Source organism: Ursus americanus, chromosome 28, assembly GCF_024610735.1.
Source record: "Ursus americanus isolate L20-20 chromosome 28, mUrsAme1.1.p, whole genome shotgun sequence".
Taxonomy (NCBI): Eukaryota; Metazoa; Chordata; class Mammalia; order Carnivora; family Ursidae; genus Ursus; species Ursus americanus.
The window spans coordinates 8627239-8648430 of NC_142154.1; the positions used below are offsets into that span (position 1 = coordinate 8627239).

The 21192-nt window shown below is 43.8% G+C and overlaps 1 protein-coding gene across 1 annotated transcript in view; it reads right to left on the bottom strand.

Annotated features, from left to right (window-relative positions):
• The window catches only part of AGBL1 (AGBL carboxypeptidase 1), a 710086-nt gene that overhangs the window by 527253 nt on the left and 161641 nt on the right, over positions 1-21192 (bottom strand). Inside the window, exons 10-16 of the mRNA XM_045813133.2 lie at positions 20206-20322; positions 18596-19176; positions 16807-16890; positions 16488-16574; positions 13701-13849; positions 12070-12157; positions 3488-3632 (exon numbers count right to left, since the gene is read on the bottom strand). Coding sequence (XP_045669089.2) covers positions 3488-3632; positions 12070-12157; positions 13701-13849; positions 16488-16574; positions 16807-16890; positions 18596-19176; positions 20206-20322 — 1251 coding nt within the window. The remainder of the gene's footprint in view (positions 1-3487; positions 3633-12069; positions 12158-13700; positions 13850-16487; positions 16575-16806; positions 16891-18595; positions 19177-20205; positions 20323-21192) is intronic.

Sequence of the window (21192 nt, forward strand, 5' to 3'; positions counted from 1 at the left end):
CTATAAAAATGTCTGTAATTATTAAACGTAATCCAAATTAGAGGAGATTTACAAATTGTGAATTCCACATAGAAATGTATTTTCCACCCCTCAGCATCACCCCCAAGTAACATGCAGTTAATTCTGCCCTTGGGGTATCATTCACATTTAATTTATCACTGATCTGTTGGAAGAAAACCTGTTTCTCCTTAGGACATGTCCAAAAATAAAAATGAGTAGTGTGCACTATGGAATGTACTCATTGTGTACAGGATGGGAGGAAGAGATTTTTAAGAGAAGTTTTAGAGTCAATTATAGTCTTAAACCTGGAGAGAATAAAGACCATGCATTACTGGAAATGTAAAACCCAAAACTGACTATATACCATTTTTCACTTTCAAGTAACAAATGTCTTTCATACTCTGTTCTGCTCATTAAGGAGAAACAAAAACATATCCCTTTTCCTTTGTTCCTTTTTCATTAACACTCCTCAAACTTCCCCAATGGGAAGAGATTCCCAGTCAACAGGCTAAGGAACAAGCCAGTACGCATCAATTCACAAGATCTCTCTCTCTCCCTCTCATGGAGACCAAGGAACTGGGAAGGGAGGGGGCTCCTCTTTTCTTGTGTTTTTGTCCCCCTTCAAGACAAAATTGTCCCCCCACCGACTCTACTGGGTTCCCAAGCTATTTGTTGATTGTAAATTTCAGGCCCTGTGGTCTGACAAGAGCACAAAAGGTAAGTGGATCCCAGAGACATAAAATGTGATGGACAGGAGCTCCTACAACTGGAGCCCAATTTACAGGCACCAAGATGTGTGGTTGTACAACTCTGATGGTGGGTTCAAGTCATCAGCCCATGGTGTTTATCCAGAACACTGAGTGCCACAGATGCACCTCAGCTGGATACTGTTGCTCCCCAAACATGGTCCCATTCTTTTCTAAAAAAAATTTTATTTAAATTCAATTTAGTTAACACACAGCATATTATTAGTATCAAGGGTAGAGTTTAGTGATTCATCAGTTGCATGTAACACCCAGTTCTCCTTCCATCAAGGGCCCTCCTTAGTGCCCATCTCCCAGTTACCCCATCCCCCCGACCCATCTCCGCTCCAGCCACCCTCAGTGTTTTCCTCGAGTTAAGTCTATACAATGGAATAACACTCGGCCATCAAAAAGAATGCAATCTTGCCATGTGTAACGATGTAGATGGAGCTAGAGGGTATTAGGCTGAGCGAAATAAGTCAGTCAGAGGAAGACAAATATCATATGATTTCACTGATATGTGAAATTTAAGAAACAAAACAGATGAGCATAGGGGAAGGAAAGGAAAAAGAAAGTAAGATAAAAACAGAGAGGGAGCCAAACACGGTCCCATTCGTACCCTGAGATGGTCTGATGGGTCCTTGCAAGGTGCCTGCAGGTTGATTCAAAGTCTGAAACTTTTTCAGCCAGGGCTTCACTGCACCTGGCTTCTTACTTTAAGTTCTAGTCTTTGAAACAGCTTGCAGGCACCTCACAAGAACCCATCAGAGCATCTTGGGATAAGAATGGGACTGTGTTCAGGGAACAACACGATCTGCTGAGCCACATCCGTGGCACTCCGTGTTACACATAAAAACCAGGGGCTGATGACTTGAATCCAACTATGAGACATTATACAATCACATAACTTAATACTACATGTACCAATAAAAGTAGACTAGCCTTATAGTAGCTACTGTCCATCAGAGCAGGCAAGGACACTGATCTGATCCCAGACCAGAACTTCTTCTGAATTTCTTCCACACTTTTCTATGGAAAAGTAGAAAGGGAACAGGAATAGCCATCAAAGACTGGTGCTCCGTTCCCTGCTTGGCCACTAGCTAGATGCAGAGGCATCTAGGCCTCGATGTGTGCATCTGTAAACAATAAGGGTGAATCAGACAATTTCCCAAACCCCTTTAAGCTCTAAAGTTTTATACTAACTGCCACTGAGAATCACATCAGTGTCTAATATCCAACAAGGGAAAAGAACAGGGTCCTGGACCCCTGGATCCTCCCTTCAACAGAAAAGGCAAAACACACACACGCAAAAAGGAGTCCCCTTCCCCAGTCGACTTTCTACACCCGGCGCTTCTCAGGCAAGACAATAAAAGCAGCTGTTGAAGGGGATCATGAATCTTGCCTGCTCTACGTCCCTAGAGGCGAAAAGCATGTTTTATAATGAACATAGCTTGTTACGGCATAGCTCGTGACACACATTTGTTGGATTAACTTCTTGAGATCTCTAAGTGTGATATACAAATAATACTAGTTGTGTATCTTCTGCAATCTGGAAAACAGTAAAAAAAAAAAACCTCTCTCTTTAGGCAAGACAACATACGGGAAGCGGGGCAGATGCCTTCCTAAAGCAGTTAGCCAAGCGGTTTCAGAGATGCCTTCTCGATGGAGAAAAACTTCCATTTATACCTGAACATTCCTTTTGAAGGCAAGGGATGTTCTTGGTTATTATTTTTTCCCAATCTTTATCATGGACTTACAATGAAAATGCTCATCCTTCAGGCTGAGACACTCACACATACAGTACATAGGATTATAAAAATGCTAATAACATTTTGCATTAACACAGAGGACGAGACTGCTTTAGAGAAGAACCTTCTAGCTCATTAATCCTCGGGATAGCCATGAAATAGCTGGGGGAGGGGGGATAGTTTTCCAACTTTTCCAAATGACAGGAAACGGCACTATTTCAGCAGTTTGCTCAGATCCGTCCAGTAAGGATTTTGCAGGGCCTGACCGAACACAGGAATACTAACTTCAGGTTTGGACTGACTGACTCCACGCCCCCCCCCCCCCACAGCCAGACTGAGGCCCTTGTTTACAGGGACTCGGTGTTGACTTCTTCCATGCCTCTCACACACCCTGGATCCTTCTAGCACCTTCCGCCCGAGGCCATGGGAACCACTGCCGAGAAAAGCTGAAGTGGCTACTTGCTCAGGGGCTCAGGTGGTTTTCTCTAGCTTCTTCTCTACCCCCTTACTCTCTGCTTCACTCCTCTCAGTGGGGCTATGGGCTTCAAATCTGCCTCTCGGCTGACCCTATGGTTTTTACCATTTCTTTTTCTTTCTTTTTTTTTTTTTTTAGAAACTGTCTTTCTTTTTTTTTTCTAATCTAGAGTGAGATGATCTAGTTGAAATGGGGGTTCGTATTTTAAACTTGAGGGCTTCTTAAACACAGAGCCCCTATGACATGGCCCCACCTCCTCCTACACTCGTCCTGCCAATGCAGAGCCTTGCCTGACACTTGGGTCCTCAAAACATCCCTGTCATGACCCCAGCCTCCTGCTCTGCCCACAGAAGAAGCTGGCACCCACAGAAAGCCACCAAATCAATGACAGCAAAGCCTGGCTCCCTTAGGAAGGCGATAACAATTCCCCACCAGGATGTCAGGGTCTCCTGAATGTTTCCAGGGAAACCCCAAAGAGCCCCTTCAGCCCAGCTGGGGTGATGCTGTCAAGAGGATGTTACCAGGAGGGCTGTGTAAGTGTAGGGATAGTGGTAGGCCAGGTAGCAGGCATCCTCATTGTGCGGGAAGGTGACCACAAAGGTGAGGGTATAAAAACACTTCTCAGATGTTCCTCCCGTGACGGCTGCACTCTGGCGATAATGATTTCTAAAAGAGAAAGGAGAAGGGAGAATGAGGGAGAGGTCCCAGATGCTATAAACCTGCTAGGTTATATACTGGCAAAATGTTCCTCACTCGAAACTCTATGGGGTGAAATTTAGAAAACAGGGAAACTGCCAGGTCATGAGCCAAACCAGCAACATCTGGGCAGGTCCATCTGTCTCCTTTTTTTTGTTTTGTTTTTGAGGGACTGGGAGAGCACACACAAGTGGGGGGAGGGGCAGAGGGAGAGGGGTAAAGAGAGAATCTCAAGCAGGCTCCACACTCAGCGTGGAGCCTGACACAGGGCTCGATCCCACAACCCTGAGGTCAAGACCTAAGCCAAAATCAAGAGTCAGACTTAACCGACTGAGCCACTAAGGAACCCCAGGTCTATCCGTCTCCTAATTGTGGCGTACATGCCACGAGCCCTTCCTTGCTGTGTCTGAAAACGAAGCCTACAGAGTCACTGAGCTAGAAAACAGGTGAATCGTTCTGCATATCCCAAGATGCAATCACAGACATACCCTTTAATACCCAAATGTGAGACTCCCCAGCCCCCGCCTTTCCCTAGACCCCATAGAGTTCAGCTCTTCCTTTCCCTTCCACCTGCCAAGTGGTTTTGTTAGTAATCATTACTACTACGTACTAAGTTCCAACTCGACACTTAACACACGTCACCTTATGTTATCATTGCAACAACCACCGTGTGCATAAAGAAACAAAAGCTTAGGAAAATTAATCTGTCAAAGGTTGCAAGGCTAGAACCTGGTCGGGATGGGACTCGAACCCAGATCCGTCTGTCTGCGAAGCTTTTGTTCATTGCACTATACAATACTTGCCTCCCAAAGGAATACATTTGTCACCCCAAATGTGGTTCAGCTTCTTATAGCTTCAGAGTGCACATTTTCCTTTGTCAAAGATGAAGAACCAATTTTGATACTTCAGAGAACAGTATCAAAGTAAACTGCACCCAGAAGTACATTCCAAGCAATATTTTCCCCACACGCTGCCAGTTATGCCCGCGCCTTGCCTGTCGATGGGGAGGCAGCTGTGCAGGCTTTCCTGAGAAATGTTATCATCAAGACTGCATTATGATGCAAAATACGCCCGGACACCAAAAGATGTAATTCCACCTTTGAACATTTACAATGTTGCCTTACTTGTCCATGGTGCTTTGGGGTTTTATTGGGGAAAAGGGTCGGGAGAGGGAAGAAATAGCAGGTAATGAATCTCTGTTGTTGCAAAACATAAAAAAAAACAAAAAAAAAAACCCACAGATTACTCTTTTCTGCCTTTTTGCTACCTACATGCCACCCCCCAACTGAAGCAAAAGCCAAACAAACAAACAAAAAAATCAGGCAAGCAATAAAGGAAGAAAGAGAAAACAGACTGTCTTATTTCTTGTGGTTTTGTGGGTTTTCAGTATTAATAAAACCCGGAATGGCAGTCCCACAAACTACAGCCTGACACATTTCTCCTGCCTCGGCTTCTGCCAACACAGCACCCTGGGAACCTGGTCATTCTAGGGAGAGAAGGCTACCCCCTAACAATGTAAGCCCCAAGTGTTTCTCTCCGTCACTTTTTAGATCTGTGACTAGGGCCCGATTTCCTTTGTGACTCCCGCACTAGAAACTTCTAAAAGGCATCTTCACCCATGGTGCCATCTGGATCTTGATACCTAATTGGGTCTCCTTCCTCCATATTTCCCCGAAGTTCTGTACTTCCTTCAGAGCTAAGGCTCTGGTTATTAGAAAGTATGTCAAGAAGCAGATGGTAGCTCAGAAAGCATGCAAGCCACATATGCTCTGCGTTTTATTTCCTTTCCGATTTCACTCATAAAAGGCTCCCCTGCAAACGCTCATCAGCTGACACCTACTTGAACAACAGGTACGGGTCAATTACACCTCTTCACACTGACGGCCCAAGAGACATGAAATGAGCCAGTCAAGATGGTCAAGATGTTGACCGCCAATCAAAATGTGGAAGAGCACTTCACCTGTAAGCATACATGCGTGAGCACACACCCCATATATGCACATTCATGAAGGTAGAGGCAGGTGGAAACGTAACACCTAGAGCCTCTCCGTCCCCAACTTCTTCACCCACAGAGGGGACACAGAGCCTGCATCTTTCCTCAGGTATAAACGATTTCTCTGACAGCCAGGGCGGTGGTCTCCTCTGACATGAGCCACGCTTCCTGGTCCACTTTCCACCATACTTGTCACTACGCTGAAGTCACATCACAGGGACATTCACCGTAAGCAAATTCAGCCTTACCCCAGCAGCCATCAGAGTGAGCAAGGAGGAGAAAGCAAGAATGTGGAATCCCCATCCCTAGGCTCTTTCCACCATTCAAATCAAACCCGGACTCCAGGGAGGGAACAGCAACAGAGAAATGGAAAGAGAAATAAAATAAAAGGATTCTTAGTTTTTGAACTTCTGTGGACCTACGGTTCTAGTGATTTAAGGGAAGTGTAAGGAATTCAAACGGCAGTTTTGGTTGTATGAAATCCACCTTCCCACAGCCCCCCCCCCACACACACACACTATATAACTTGATGGGCGAGAATCCTGTGGACAAGACTAAAAGCTCCTCACTGGGACGCTTGGGTGGCTCAGTTGCTTAAGCATCTGCCTTCGTCTCAGGTCATGATCCCGGGGTCCTGGAATTGAGTCCCACATCGGGCTCCCTGCTCCCTGGGGAGTCTGCTTCTCCCTCTCCCCCAGCTCATACTCGCTCTTTCTTTCTCTCTCGCAAAAATAAATAAAATCTCTTTTAAATAAATAAATACTCCTCATTGGTAAGCCAGCCCTCCCCAGGATGGTTGCGGACTGCTGGGATTTAAAAATGGGTATCGCCTCTGGGGCGCCTGGGTGGCACAGCGGTTAAGCGTCTGCCTTCGGCTCAGGGCGTGATCCCAGCGTTATGGGATCGAGCCCCACATCGGGCTCCTCCGCTATGAGCCTGCTTCTTCCTCTCCCACTCCCCCTGCTTGTGTTCCCTCTCTCGCTGGCTGTCTCTCTCTCTGTCAAATAAAATAAAATAAAATCTTTAAAAAAATAAAAAATTAAAAAATTAAAAAAATTAAAAAATAAAAATGGGTATCGCCTCATTTACGATGAGGTTCTGCTAAAGGAGATTCCATGACAACCCTAGTCTGGGATCAAAACTCCAGCTGAGCCTAAAGCAAATGTCAGGCTTCCCCACTGGAGTCTCCCGGGGGCCATGCATGGGGAGCAGGAAAATCCAGATGACTCTACCAACAGCAAAAAGTCTCCTCTTTGGGGACCTCAACGCTTTCCCAAGATCACCTTTCTCACAGTGAACTGTTCGATAAATCTCTAAAGTGAAACCTTTGGCTTGCAACAATTCGCCTTGTCCACAATAAAGTTATATTCTAACAAGCTATTATTTCCCCAATTATGATGTGAACATGCTGAGGGATGTTTGCAAAGCAGTAATATTCATCCTTTATATCTGAAGTGGTTCCCATGTTCTTCCTTCATACGAAAACCCTTTCCTTCTACCTCATTCAGACAACTCCTTCTGCCTTCAAGCCTCAATCCAAGAGTTCCCTCTTCCAGGAAGCTTTCCCTGATATCTGCTCTTTCACAGAGTTCTTACCACACTCTGTCTCTCCCTCACTGGTAACCTTTATGACAGGGATTATGCTTATTCATTTGTGTATCTTCATGCTTGGCACATGAGCTGGACTTAGCAGCTGTTCAGTTAAAGTTTGTAGAATAAATGGACTCCAGGGGTAGTAATTAAAACACCTGAAGTATTCCACCTCTAATCCTACTGGCGTCTTTTTAAGGTTAAGTATACCTGTACACATTCTACAGATGGGGAAATTGAGGATCACGGACGTGAAACGTCTCAAGCAACTCCACACAGAAAGCATGGCAAGCCCAATCCAACCCCACGAGTGGGCTGACTCCAAAACCAAGATCTCTTTTATTATATCACCTGTCTCTTGGAAATGACTAAGAAGACTAGTAGTCTTTTGGCCCAATTCAGCCAGTAAGAATGTGAAGTTTTGGTCTTCATAAATCAGGGCTGCTTATAAACTTAAAAGTCTAAAGTAACAGAAGGAATATAACATAAAACGGGTGAGAGCTCATGAAAATGAAACATTTCACTGATTCTTTATGTCACTGGTGCCACTAAGAAGTTTCTACTATTTACGGATGATCGCTGACGTTCACTGAACATCTACTATGCATCAGACACTGTGCTCAACTTTCCACCTGTTTTTCCTCATTTCATTATCCACTATTGGCTCCATTTTACAGATGAGGAATCGGAGGTTGAGGATGGAATAATCCGCCCACAGTCACACCACTGATGATAAGTGGTGGGAGTTTGATTCCAAGAACTTTTTCTCCTTGATCTGCTCTTCGAGATGGAGAAGGAGCCTGGTGAAAATCAAGGGCATTCTCAGATTTCCAGGATCCTACATAGGTCATGTTGGGTCAAAGATACCCAGGGTCGGGCAGAGCCAGCTCTTCCAGTTAAGACTCCCTCTTTCGCTTTTCCATTCCCTGAACCATTTGTCTCAGGACCAATCTACACTTTTATAATCATAAAGCCTTCAATGAAGCAAGGAGCAAAGTACACAAATGCATAGTTATGAACTCAATCTATTTCCATTTGCACTTAAAAATATGCTGGGAAGTCATTTTTTTTCCTGTGGGTGCATGAAATAAGCGAATGCCAAGATAGAGAGTGGAGTAGATAATCTTATAATGACCCGGCTCTGTTTAACAAGGGCGCATCATTTCACTTAACAGGGTCTAATAAGGCAGAGCAGCCACGCCACTGGGCTTCCCCGTGTCTGCAGCATTACTAATATTCCATACAACGCCAAATCTCCCTCCTGAGATCCCTCGGAAGGATGCATGATGGCAGAGCTCGTGTATGACATTCATCTTCATGAGTGAGCTGTTCCATCTCCTCTCACGAGCGGAGATAAATGTCAGAAGAGATCAGCCGTTGTGTATTACACGGCCACTCTGAGCGCGCGGCTTCCCTCCCTCTGCCCTTCAGCACCAAAATTACTTTAGACCGGAGCCGGGAAAGGACTCGGAAAGGTGTGAAGCTGTGTATGTTGCAGGGAGAAGCAGGCCACGGGGAAGTCAATAAAGCAGCAACTGAAAGTATCCTTGCTTACTTTTATGAGAGGCATGGAAAAAGGAGTGTGCTCAATTATGTCCTCCCCTCCCGAGGATCCCTTTCACTTTCTGGCTTACTGGTCTGCAAGGTGGGTGGGAGAGGGGGATGGGACGGAGGAGGAGAGGGCATTCCAGGGGGAAGGGCGAGATGGTCAATTGTGCACAGGAGAAAATATTAGAAATTTTCCTCAAATGTGGTATGATCTAGGTACTAAGAAAGAAATTCAGTTGTCTTAAGCTTTAATATGGGGATTGACACTGCTGTCCTTATGCCGTCCAAGGCAACCTGATGCGATGCCGAATTATAAAGCAAACTACAGGAGAGCAATCTTAGCCATTCTTGTCTGTCGTGTTCCAGAACTGAATACGAACAATGCATTACATTCTACATTTCTGATTTTCATGTGTCAGGAAGCCGAGTATCGACTGCTGTATGGGAAGAGCTCCACACCTCCCTTATTCTTTTGCTTTTAACTTCTGGCAAGGTAGTTAAGTTTGCAGAAGCCTACCTAAGTGGATTGACAGATTATATTTCCTAAATTAAACTAAACCTCACAATATAGACGGTTAGTTGTTGTTGTTATTTTGCTTAGAAGCCATAGAATTGAGGGTAACATTAAATTTCAAGCACTAAAGACCCCCCAAAAATGGAAGAATGGACAGGGCCTATCTTCCCTACTTTTCCCACTAGCTCTTTCTCAAAGATTCTGACAAATTAGATCTGGCTAATTAGATCTGGCAAATTAACCAAAATCTTTCAAAATTATGCAAAAGGCTACTGATAACTGTATTTTTCATGGGAACCCCTAAGGGTACAGTATGTCCTGAGTTATCAAGAGAATAAAGATATAACCGGGTACATATTTACAATTACTATTTGTTCCATCTTTTTCTCAGCATTTATAATTTTAACTCTTTGCATGTTTTCTAATGTACACAACATATTAGTATAATAATGCATATGTAACTGATTAAAATAATTTATGAACAAATCTATATTAAAAGAACACACATGACTATATCTTACCAAAACAGGCAGGAGACCACTTTCTAACTGATGACAATCAGACCCATGAAGCTGTCAGCTCACATCCTTAACTGATCACCACTGTTGTCTCTTTTCGAAGGAAATGAAAATCCCATTCCTCCGAGTGTCTTTTTCTCTTGTGCCCTTCCGTATATGTACTCAGGCACAATGAGCACCCTGGCCCCTCCTTCAGAACATGGCACTAAATCTGGGAACTTAACAGCACACTAGAAATAGAACTTCTGAGTTTCTGATGATATGCTGGAGACAGAGAAATAAGCAGGTGAAGTTCTCTCAAATTAATACACCAGAGAGAATAAAGGCAAGCGTGAAGCAAACACATCTTCTAGAGCAAATCAACTCAAAGACTGTGATGGGTAAAGAGGGAGAAATATGTTCTACAATCTAAGACATTCTACAGTAGGGAGAGGTGTCCTGAGCTGTGGTTGAATAGAGATACACACATCTAAACTGTTGTTAAATCACGTTATTAGAAATATGTTAACATAGTGTGATGAATAATTGTAAAACAAACTACATTACAATGTAGCAATCTTATCCACTCATCTCTGCTGTATTCATGACTGCAATATGAAAAATGAATTACATTACACATTCATGGTTTTCATGTTACCCCTCTGTTGCTCTTTAATCACATAACAATTGTCTTTTTAATGAATCTAACAGCTATTAACATTAACTTGGGCTCTCCTTTGTTTTTGGATGTGGGGCTTCTTTCTTCCTTCTCTTTTTTTGGCAGATGCTTAGTCCCTGCAAGTCTGCTCCTTACTCCCCACCTCCCAGAGGGACAGCCTCCAGGGACAGTTCTACTCAGCTGAGAGACAATACTGAATGTTGTATTTGTCCAGTCTCTTACAAGTTACAGAGCCAAGCAGGCAGAAAGCTGGATCTTTCACATTTATTAGGGTTACTATTTTCACAGGACACACCAAGGTTCAAAATTTAGGCTTTTGCTGTTTTTCCCTGAAGTTGTTGGCTTCTACCACTTTGAGATGGTTTTTAGTCTCAACCTCTTTGGAACATGAAAAGATCCTGAGAGTTTCTAGATATGGAGGTCAGAGAGAAATTGCCATATAAGGGAATGGAAAACCAACAAAATCGTAATATTTTGCTATTGTTCTAAAGAATATAATGAAAATACCACCAAGGTCCATATCCAAATACATCAAGGACTGAAGACTGCCAACTCTTTTATTACAAACTGTAAGTCAGCCCAGCTCTGTGTTTTGTAGACAGCACTTATCTCTATGGTGATTTTTGCCTTTGTGTCTGATAGATAGGAAAGGTTAGGAATGATGTTGCTCTATGAGTGTTCCTGTCCTCAGCCTCAAAAGCCAAAAGGCATAAGAGTATATATTCTCTTTCTTTTTGATATCAATAACAATCCTAAACGCTAGAACATCTGATAATACTTTTCTTAGGGCCCTCTTGCAATATCAGAAAGAGATACAACTTGCTTTATCCAATAAAACAAATGGCAGCCTATCAGTTTTTATAAGAAACTAGCAATGAGCTAATAATGAATTACATATTTCCTGCCTGTCCTAACAGTTCCTGTCCTTTTTCTTTCTTATGAATCTGTATTTTATTTTCCATCAAAAGAAAATGCACAAATGAGCAATTTGTGGGTTGGGAATCCATTTCTTTTATCAAAAGATACGGATAATTTAGATTTCATTTACAACTTTACAGACTAAATTGATGAAAATGCCTGCCGATCAAGGGTTGAAGATGAACTGTGGAAATGCTCCCTCTTTTTTTTTTTTTTCCCCAAAAAATCATCTTGCTGTGGAGGAACAGTTACTTAAGTGTACCTGTCCATATCCACTCCCATCCGCTTTGGAAAACTGAAGCACAGGATGAGTAAGAATAGGCCAGAACATCTCGGATTTTTTGTTCACTGAGATACATGGAAAGAGGTAAAGAACGGAGGCTTGATGAACTAATCACAGGTTACGTCCGTACAGGTTCTAACATCCAACAACAAGGTCTAAGGGTTTTAATGTGTTGAAGTGAGGACAGGTGACTTCTCTGAAAATCAAAAGATTTCTTGGGTTCTACTGTGGGTGCCATTTAACATTCTTGTGCTTCTGAAGGGCAGGGCGTTCGCCATTGGGACGTGGATAGATGGCTGAGGTTTCTCAGATCCATACAGAAGAGCAGGAAATTGAGAAAGAATACAAGAGCAGAGAAAAGGAAGCTAGCAGCATCCTAACTTACTTGTAATAACAGATTTCGTAGCCCATCCGTATCCAGGTGGGTCTGCCAAGAAGTGCCTCCTTCACAGAATACAGAGTTGGCTGCATCCCTGCAAGAACAAAGGCAGGATTAATCACTGGGGAGGGGTGCCTGGGTGGCTCAGTCAGTTAAGTGTCGGGACTCTTGATTTCGACTCAGGTCATATCATCAGGATCATGAGATCGAGGGTCAGGATCCAAGCTCAGCGTGGAGCCTGCTTAAGATTGTCTCTTTCCCTCTCCCCCTTCCTTTGCCCCTAAACCCCACATCTTAAATATATATATATGTATATTTATATATAAATATATTATTTAATATTTTATATATATATGTATATTTATATATAAATATATTATTTAATATTTTATATATATATATATATATATAAAATTTCTGGGGAAAGAGAAAAGGGAAAGAGCGCTGTGATGGGCTGAATCATGGCCCTCCAAGATATCCAGGTCCTAATCCCTGGAACCTGTGAATGGTGCCTTATATGGTGAAAGTGATTTCATAGATGTAATTAAATTAAGGATCTGGAGATGGGGAGATTATCCTGGTGGGCCCTAAATGCAATCACTTATGTCCTTTTAGGAGGGAGGCAGAGAGCAGTTTGTGCAGGAGAAGCAATGTGACTGAGGCAGAGGGAGATTGCGAGGTGCTACGCTGCCAGCTTTGAAGATGGAGGAAGAGGCCATGAGCCAAGGGATGCAAGGAACATAGCTCTAAACACTGGGGAAAAAATACCAAACAAAATCCCCTAGATGCTCCAGTGGGCACCTTCCAGCACCTTCACTGTAGCCCGTGAAACTGATTTTTGACCTGTAGATTCTAGAATTGTAAGAGTAAATGTGTCTTGTTTTAAGCCACCAAGTTTGTGACAAATTGTTCCAACAGCCACACAGAACAAATACAAGAGTCAGGGTTCATATTTTTTCTTTTACACCAGCAAGAATCTATTTAGTCAGTACAGAATAGAGGCAGCTCCCTGTGCTCAGACCTAGAGATATGGGCACATATATTCCTTACTCAAAGCTACTCAATAAATTAGTGTATGATCCAACAACAACATGCAGAATTTTCCATTCCTGAAAATGTTCAAAGTAAATGTGGGCTTCCAGTCACTCTGTCCCTTGAATTTGTCCTCCAACATGGCAATAAGTGTTCCGGAGACTTTGAACTTTCCCCATATTTCCTGAAAGTGTAAGTCAGCATCGTCCAATTGGACCATGCTGTTTTCCCTTCTGGGACAAATAGGTCAATATATTTGCTGCTGTGGGATTTAGGCGATGAAGAGAAGGAATAAATGAGAGGTTCTCATGGGCCTCCGACAGTTCAAGGTGGGGCGAGGCCATCAGGAAGTAATGGAATGGCAGGCATGACTTCTAGCTTGCCTTCCATGGTGGCAGTCTTCCATAGTCTGCCCACCATCTTGCCCCATGTGGCGACCAAGACATTCATCTCAACTTCAAACACTTTGCAAACCCAAACAGGACTTCCAGTAATAAGCCAACCCATCACAGAGGGGCATCATTCCTGGTGTTAGCCAGAAGATCTAGCATCTAGAACTTCTAGAAGATCTAGAAGATCTTGGGTGTCAGCCCAAGAGCTCATACCGTAATTAAACTGGCTGTTGGGCTTCTCACAGTTGATGATGTTGAAGCGGTAAGGGACGCCAGCTCTCATGCCGCTCACCTGGAAGTAGAACCACTGCTGGTGCTGGCTGCTATTCACATCAGCGTTGACCAGCAAGTCGTACTCCCGCCTGCAAAGTCAGAAGCAAGATTGGAGGGCTATGGGTCTTCAAAGGACCGTCCAACACTGAGAAGCTACACACCTCGGGTTCCAGAAGACGGATCTAAGACCCGGGATCTCAGCAGGCTGGTAAGTTACAGTGACTGTGCTCATCTCACAAAATTGGACACATGGACTACAGAAATGTGGGGAGAGGGGAACAGGTTCTTGGTATTAGGAGAATCAGTTACACAACCACAGCGCATCTTTTTATTAAACTGGGATGAATCTTCTCTCTGGCAGGAAAAATGTAAGTGTGCTGTAACCCAGAGAAAATTCAATCACATCTGGTTGTGTAGCTCATTACTATTTGATGCTGCACATTACTTTGGGGCTCAGCCTCCTCGTACGGAAAATGGAAATAGTGCCTACTTGCGGTGCTGTTTGTAAAGATTAAGTGGTATCATATAGATAAACCCCCAGCAAAGCAACAAACATGAATTAGGCCGGCAATACAGGAGTTGTGTGTTCATTTTGTCCCTTTTTCATTGATTTAACTTACATGCAGTAGAGTGCACAAATTTTTAAGTGTACAACTCAGTGAATTTAAAAAAATTCATCTGGACACTTCTGGCAATTACCCAGATCAAGACATAGGACATTTCCAGTGCCGTAGGCAACTCCTGTGGGTCCCCTCTCCACTACTATCTGCAAAACTAACCAATTTTTTGAGCTGTAGCAACAAAATTAACAATGCAATTTTGACTTCAACATTATTATCAATATATTATATTTTCAAAAATATGATTGCTCCATCCCCTTGGCATGTTCTTTGAGCTGCTCCCCTAGGAAGGGTGATGTTTTTGCCCTGATCTGTTCACACTCTGCCACTACGGACCCCTGAGAAGCAGTACAATGAGATTTCTGGAAGCGGGGAGAGGCTTTGCAGAAGAGATATCAGAGCAGAGCAGAGCTACCTGATAGAGACCCACTGCTCGCACTGTCACTCTAAGCATCTCGCTTGAACCATCGAGACCAACGTACAATGAACAAAGAAGCATAATCTCCCGAGTGACGCCCATTAGGACAAATCCAGAAAGACTACAGCCCTCAAATGGTCTCCTCTCCAAAAACTGATCATCAAAACTCCTTGCCTATACCTGTAGGTTTGTTTTCTGTCTTCGGATTCCATTACCCCGACCATAACTAATTGGTTTAGGATTCTAGACTCTGGCCAAAGCTAGATATATGGAGAGAGAGAGACCAGAGCAAGGCCAGCAGTGCAGACGCATCATGGACTGACCACTGCCCCCCCAGGAGACTCCTGATTAGGTTTTCTCTCCCACATCCCTTAAACATGATATAAAGAGAAACGGAATAATAAAAGCAGGAGCCATCGCAAGACGTAAGAACTGAGCTGGCAACAGAAAGAGAAGAAGGCTGAGAAGGAATGTTAACAGAACTGCCATTCTCTTCTTCAGCCCACGTAGCTCAACTTGTATTTGTTTTATATGTCAGGCTTCCTTGAAATATTTTATGTATAAAACAAACAAATGGAAAAGGATCACGTCTCACCTGCCCCCTGCCAAAAAAAAAGAAAAATTCCAAAAATGACTCCTCAGATAGATACAAAACAGGCCAGTCTATCTGAAGTCCTGAGCTCTGGCTGTGGTGTATATACATCCCTGAAGACGTGCTCACGTGGACTGAGTGTGCCAGACACTACTCTTAAGAGCGTGATGTGTTTTTAGCTACATCTCGGAAAAAAGTCCCTATGATGTAGGTGCCATCGCTGTCCCCATTTTCTGGGTGAGGAAAAAAAGGCATGGAGTAGAGTCAGGTAATCATTCCAAGTGTCCTGGTGGGAAAGGGGTGAGGTGGCCCGGCATTCTGATTCCAGAGTCTGTGACCCCCACATACCGTTAACTGTTCTGGACTGCCGCCTTCGGGAGTTCAGCTAGAGAAGACGGGTGACAAATTCTGATTTTTGGCATATGACAAATAGAGTCCACACTGGTATCAAGGGAAGAATGATAACATAGCCGTCTCTTCTGCACTGAAAATTTTTGTTTTGTGTCCTCTCCCCCTTTTTAGCTTGTACAGCCCTAGACTTTTCTTGCCTATGAAATATTTTTCTAGTAACAAGAGCTCATTGAGACATTCTGCCAGAGGCATGGCACTATGCATGTCCTTGAACAGAGAGTAACACACTTCTCCATGGGGAGCCTAGTGTTCTTGCCACTTACAGATACACAGCTGTGGGAGCAACAGATGTGAAAAGTTACTGGACCAGGGGACCCCACGTACCCTGCTGTGTCAATGGAACCAGCCCCAGCACCAGTGTTAAGTACAAACATCCCAGCCAAAGGACTCCTGCACCCAAGGAGGGAGCCATTATATGGAATACAGCTGTATTCATAACCTTCACCTCTAGTTGCACCTTGCTGTGACATCAGCTAGTGAGCCCCCTAGTGGTGTGCCCTTAAATGTTTAGCAATGGACTCTGAGAGGAAAACCACGTGTAGTGTCTGCCAGTTCTTGGGGCAACTCCAGCCATGGCTGACTTCAAATGACCAATGTGAGACCGCTGTACCGAGAAGAGGGAGGAGAGAGGCACGACCCGCTCCCTTAAGCTGCCAGGAGCTACCTTTGTGGGTTTCCTTACTTACTCACGCACTTGGATGGCTTTGCGAAGATTTCCGGACTCAAACTTGGAGAAGAACCGCAAGCAGTCGGAAGCGGTGTCTTGCAAAGGCCTGTAATGAAATAGGAAACACGTGAACACATGCGTTACTGCTATTCTTGGGCATAGCCTGACATTTCTTAGAGATAAGCTTTTTCTTACAGATTCTTCAACATGACTTCTCATCGCGTTTCGGGGAGAAGGGATGGATTACTAACATAAAACACACTTATTTTCATGTCGTTAAGAGGATATTCCACACTCCGCCCCCATCTTCCACATTCCAGATACTCAAGACCACCTACCAAGGCTCATCTAAACTGAAGACGACTTTATTTATAACATCACTTGGCTGGATGAGCCTCCGGACATCCTCAAATATCTTGATCCTGCAAAGGAAAATTGGAAACATTTTTAGGGTTGGCTCTCACTCCTTACCCCATCCATCCTACAGTCATCTGGGAAGGGCCTTGGGAATCATCAGAGAATTATGAAAGAAAAAAATTAATAATGCCCCCAACCTGGGGCTAAAAGAGTGGAAAAAGCACTGCCTCTCCTTCCTTTTTTTTTCTTTATCAAAAAAGGAAACTACACTGAGCAGCAGGAATGTAGGATACACTGATGCCAGGTTTTAGTTGGAGGATTCTTGACCTGAAGGGGAATTTTTTCAAGAGCATTTGGACTAATGGGCTCCAAAGGTTTTTGGTTGTGAGAGTAAGAGGGTCCTTTGCATAGAGACAATTTTTGAGGGAGACTTTAGGATTTTTTTTTTTTTAAGATTCTATTTATTTATTTGACAGAGAGAGAGACAGCCAGCGAGAGAGGGAACACAAGCAGGGGGAGTGGGAGAGGAAGAAGCAGGCTCCCAGCGGAAGAGCCTGATGTGGGGCTCGATCCCAGAACTCTGGGATCACGCCCTGAGCCGAAGGCAGAAGCTTAACAACTGAGCCACGCAGGCACCCCAGGATTGTTGACTGTTAACATCCTCGAGGCCTGGGAGGCTTCAGTAAGCCTCTAAACTCTTGGGTCATTTATAGTCCTTGGGTTCTGTCATCTCTGGAAAACAAAGGTCAATCTTCCATCTGAGAAACACCCACATTCAGGAAGTTTCAGTAAGAGGACAGAAGGAAGCCCAAGGGATCTTTCAGATTCCCTCCTTGAATTTCCAATCTATGTTCTTTGGGTGGAGTGGGAGAAGGAGAAGGGAGGTAGACATAAGGCCTGGACTCAAGGGGAAAGATGTTCTGTCAAGGGGGGAAGTGTTGCTAAGCCAGCCCCTGTGCCGTGTCTCTCAGGAACTTGAGAATGGGAGATAACCTGCAAAGAGATGTCAGCAGGAGCCCAAGTCGGAGCAGCTCTTGGGATCCACCATCAATTTGCTAATGAAATGGAAAATAAGTTCATGAAACCTTCTGGTATGCACACTTTGCTCCACTGACTTAGAATATGCATACTCAATGTTAGTTTGTTTGTTTTCCAGGGAAAATCCTTTTTCCTTGGCTTTAGCCATTTACATTTTAATCTATGTTGATCCAAAGGAAAAGCTCCCTTTCCATCATTCTATCCTGGAGAATGCATACTTTCCTTACAATCTTTAGTGATATAGCAGAACTACTCTCCCAGCCAAGCCAGGTTTTATAACGTTGGGACTGTGAGATGGGGGTACACCACCTCCTTTCATCAACAAGAGATCAGATACCAATTTACAAGGAATTAAAAAAAAAAAAAGCTCCCAAATAATCCACACTGATTTTTTTTTTTTTTTTCTGAGAACCTTCCTTTGAGGAATGATCCCAATATTTGGAGAAATTGGGTTGTGTTTCCCTGCTATGATCTGCAATGCGTTCTGGGACATAGGGTTGCGTCAGAATCCTTGGGATTCTTTCTGGAACACATGCCTGCCGCTGTCCCACACTTAGCTCTGACATGTTCGGGTAGGGAGGCAAGCTTCTGTGTTTGGCAGAAGCTTCCCAAAGGATTTGAACACGCTCCTGACAGATTCTCACTTTTCCTAAGATAGCAGAACTCTCTATACAAACCATTCTGCCTATTAAAGAGAAAAAACTATAGCTTCCAAATCAGCAGCACCATCACCTTTGGACTCCACATTTGCGCTCCAGCATTGACTGAGGAGAGGGGGGTGGACAGTGACCCCAGAGGTCAGGAAATGCCATCCTCTTGAAGTCAGCCACAGATCTGGTTCTTCTGGCTTTGGCCATATAAAGAGAGGGGTCATGGAAGGGGATATGCTTGGGATGTGTCTGCAGAAGCTCATCTATTACTTCAACAGTTTCTGTAGGCCTAGCAGAATTGGAGAAGGAGGCACTCATCATTGGGCAAGAAATCACATCTATATCCCAAGCATCCTGTTTGAGGAAAGCTTGACTGTCAGGGATATCTTTTCCAGAAGAATCTATCCCAAGACCATTTGATTGCATGTTTTGGTATGCATTCATCCCAGGGCCTCTTTTGGAGGTTGGATGCATGGTGGACCTCCCCATCTTCACCATGCTCAGAAGAGAAGTCTGGACCATGTCTTTTCTATCTGGCCCCCAGGAGCTTTGGTCCTTAGTCAAACAATGCTGCTTTGGGGAGGTCACAGTCGGAATGTGGTAGTGCTTGGCATCGGGAGTCTCTTCAAAGTTCAAATCATCTCCAGGTTTAGACTCGAGTTCCTTCAGGTTTAAAAAGGAAAAGAATACGTCAGTGTTTCCTTCCTCGTAGAAAATACAACTTGACCCCTGTCCTCAGTTGCTGGGCACAGAGTTAAGCGTAAATCCTGTAAATTAGAAAGCTTTTTCCAAGGTCAGACAAGAAAAGGCTAAGCTTCAAGAATCAAATAAAGGGTAGAATCGCAGAAACTCATGTTTGGAAGGGGCATTGGGTGGGTCTAGTACAATTCCATACAGCACACAAATACCCTCTGGAACACCCAAAAAGCTACAGCCTGGCTGAACAAACTTATTTACAGGGTTATCATTACACCCCAAGGCAGCGCCTTTCATTTGAGGATCATTCTGATTATTTTTAAACAAGTCTTCCTCACGCTGAACTGAAATTCCCTTCCCTGAAATTTTTACCTACAGATCCCCTTCGGCTTTCTGGAGTAAAACAGAATATACTGCCTCCTTTCTCCATGGGATTAGGTGGTACCCTTAGAGGTGGGCAAATTCATGATATATTAAGAGTCATAAGAATATAACAGATCCAAAGGCAGGTCTAAAATCTTGACAACAGCAATAGTAGTGGGAGCAGCAAGTAGCCACTATATCACCAGGAGTAAGATTCTCAATTTGTTTCTACTAACAAAAAACCCTGGAATCGGACTGGCCACCTTCAGAAAGCCATCTAGTACAACTTGCCCACTGTGCAAGGGGACAATAAATCATCAGGAATTTTCAGTGCATTTTCACGACATGAGGACAAGGCACTTTTGTCCCCCAGACAACAGGTGGTGATGTGTACGGGCATCCGATTTCCATCTCGGTGCCAGGTGTCCGACTGTAGGCGCCCTGCATACATCCAGCCCAGCCACCTTTTTCACATTTTGCTTAGCCTTCTGCTTCTCTCCCAGAAAGACCCCAGAAGCAGATTGCTAATGATGAGCAATGCTCTCCATCTGGAGACCTCCTGCTTGGCCTCTCAGGTTCTGCAAAGAACCCATCATGTATCACCGGGGAGCAGAACCACGGCATATGCCCTACCTCGAAGCTGCAGGAGAGCTCAAGACACATCGCCTCATACTGCATCAGCTCCTCTTCGGGTCGGTCAAGACCAGGTTTGGAACTCAGCTTGTTCACATCCGTTTCCAAGTCATCATCCTACAATGGCATAGCCAAATATATATATATATATATATATATATAATACCCAAATATAATAGACATTATATTAATTGTTATACATATAAATTATATATTATATATATTAATAATTAATACATATATTATATAGATTACAGTCAAGACAGCCACCCTGAGAAGCATCAAGATAAGCTACCACATGTATGATTTTTCAGAATCTTGAGACATGGTTTCCTTGCCTCCAAATTATAGTGCTAGCCTACGCAAAGGAGAATTTAAGATGTCAGGTTGTATTTTTTTTTTAGTGAAAAGAAAGAAAGTATACAACTTTTCTCAGCATCCATCTCAGGATTTATCAGCCCTCACCGTAGATAACTAATTTATATAAAACTAGTAAAGCACGACATGAAAGAACTCTGTATCTCGCCACCGCCATCATCAACAGAATTACAATCACTGCACCTATTCTTCTACCCCTTCGCATTTAAGTCCCTCAGTCTTCTCGAAAACGTTTAATGAGCACCTACTATAAGCAGGTACCATTCTGGGTACTGAAGAGTTAGTGATAATGGAACAGACAAAGGTCGATGTTCCTGTGGAATCTGCCTTCTAGTGAGAGAAGGGAGACAGCAAACGAATGAAGAAGGTCATTTCCAATGGTGATAAATGCCACGGATATAGTGAAGGGGGCAGTGGGACTGTCTTTGGAGGCAGGGAGTGTGGGAAGCTGTTCAAATTGGGTGAGCTGATGGGCACCTGGGTGGCTCAGTCAGTTAACCATCTGCCTTTGCTCAGGTCATGATCCCAGGGACCTGGAATTGAGTCTTGCATTGGTCTCCCCGCTCTGCAGGGAGTCTGATTCTCCCTCTACCCCCGCCCCTGCTCATG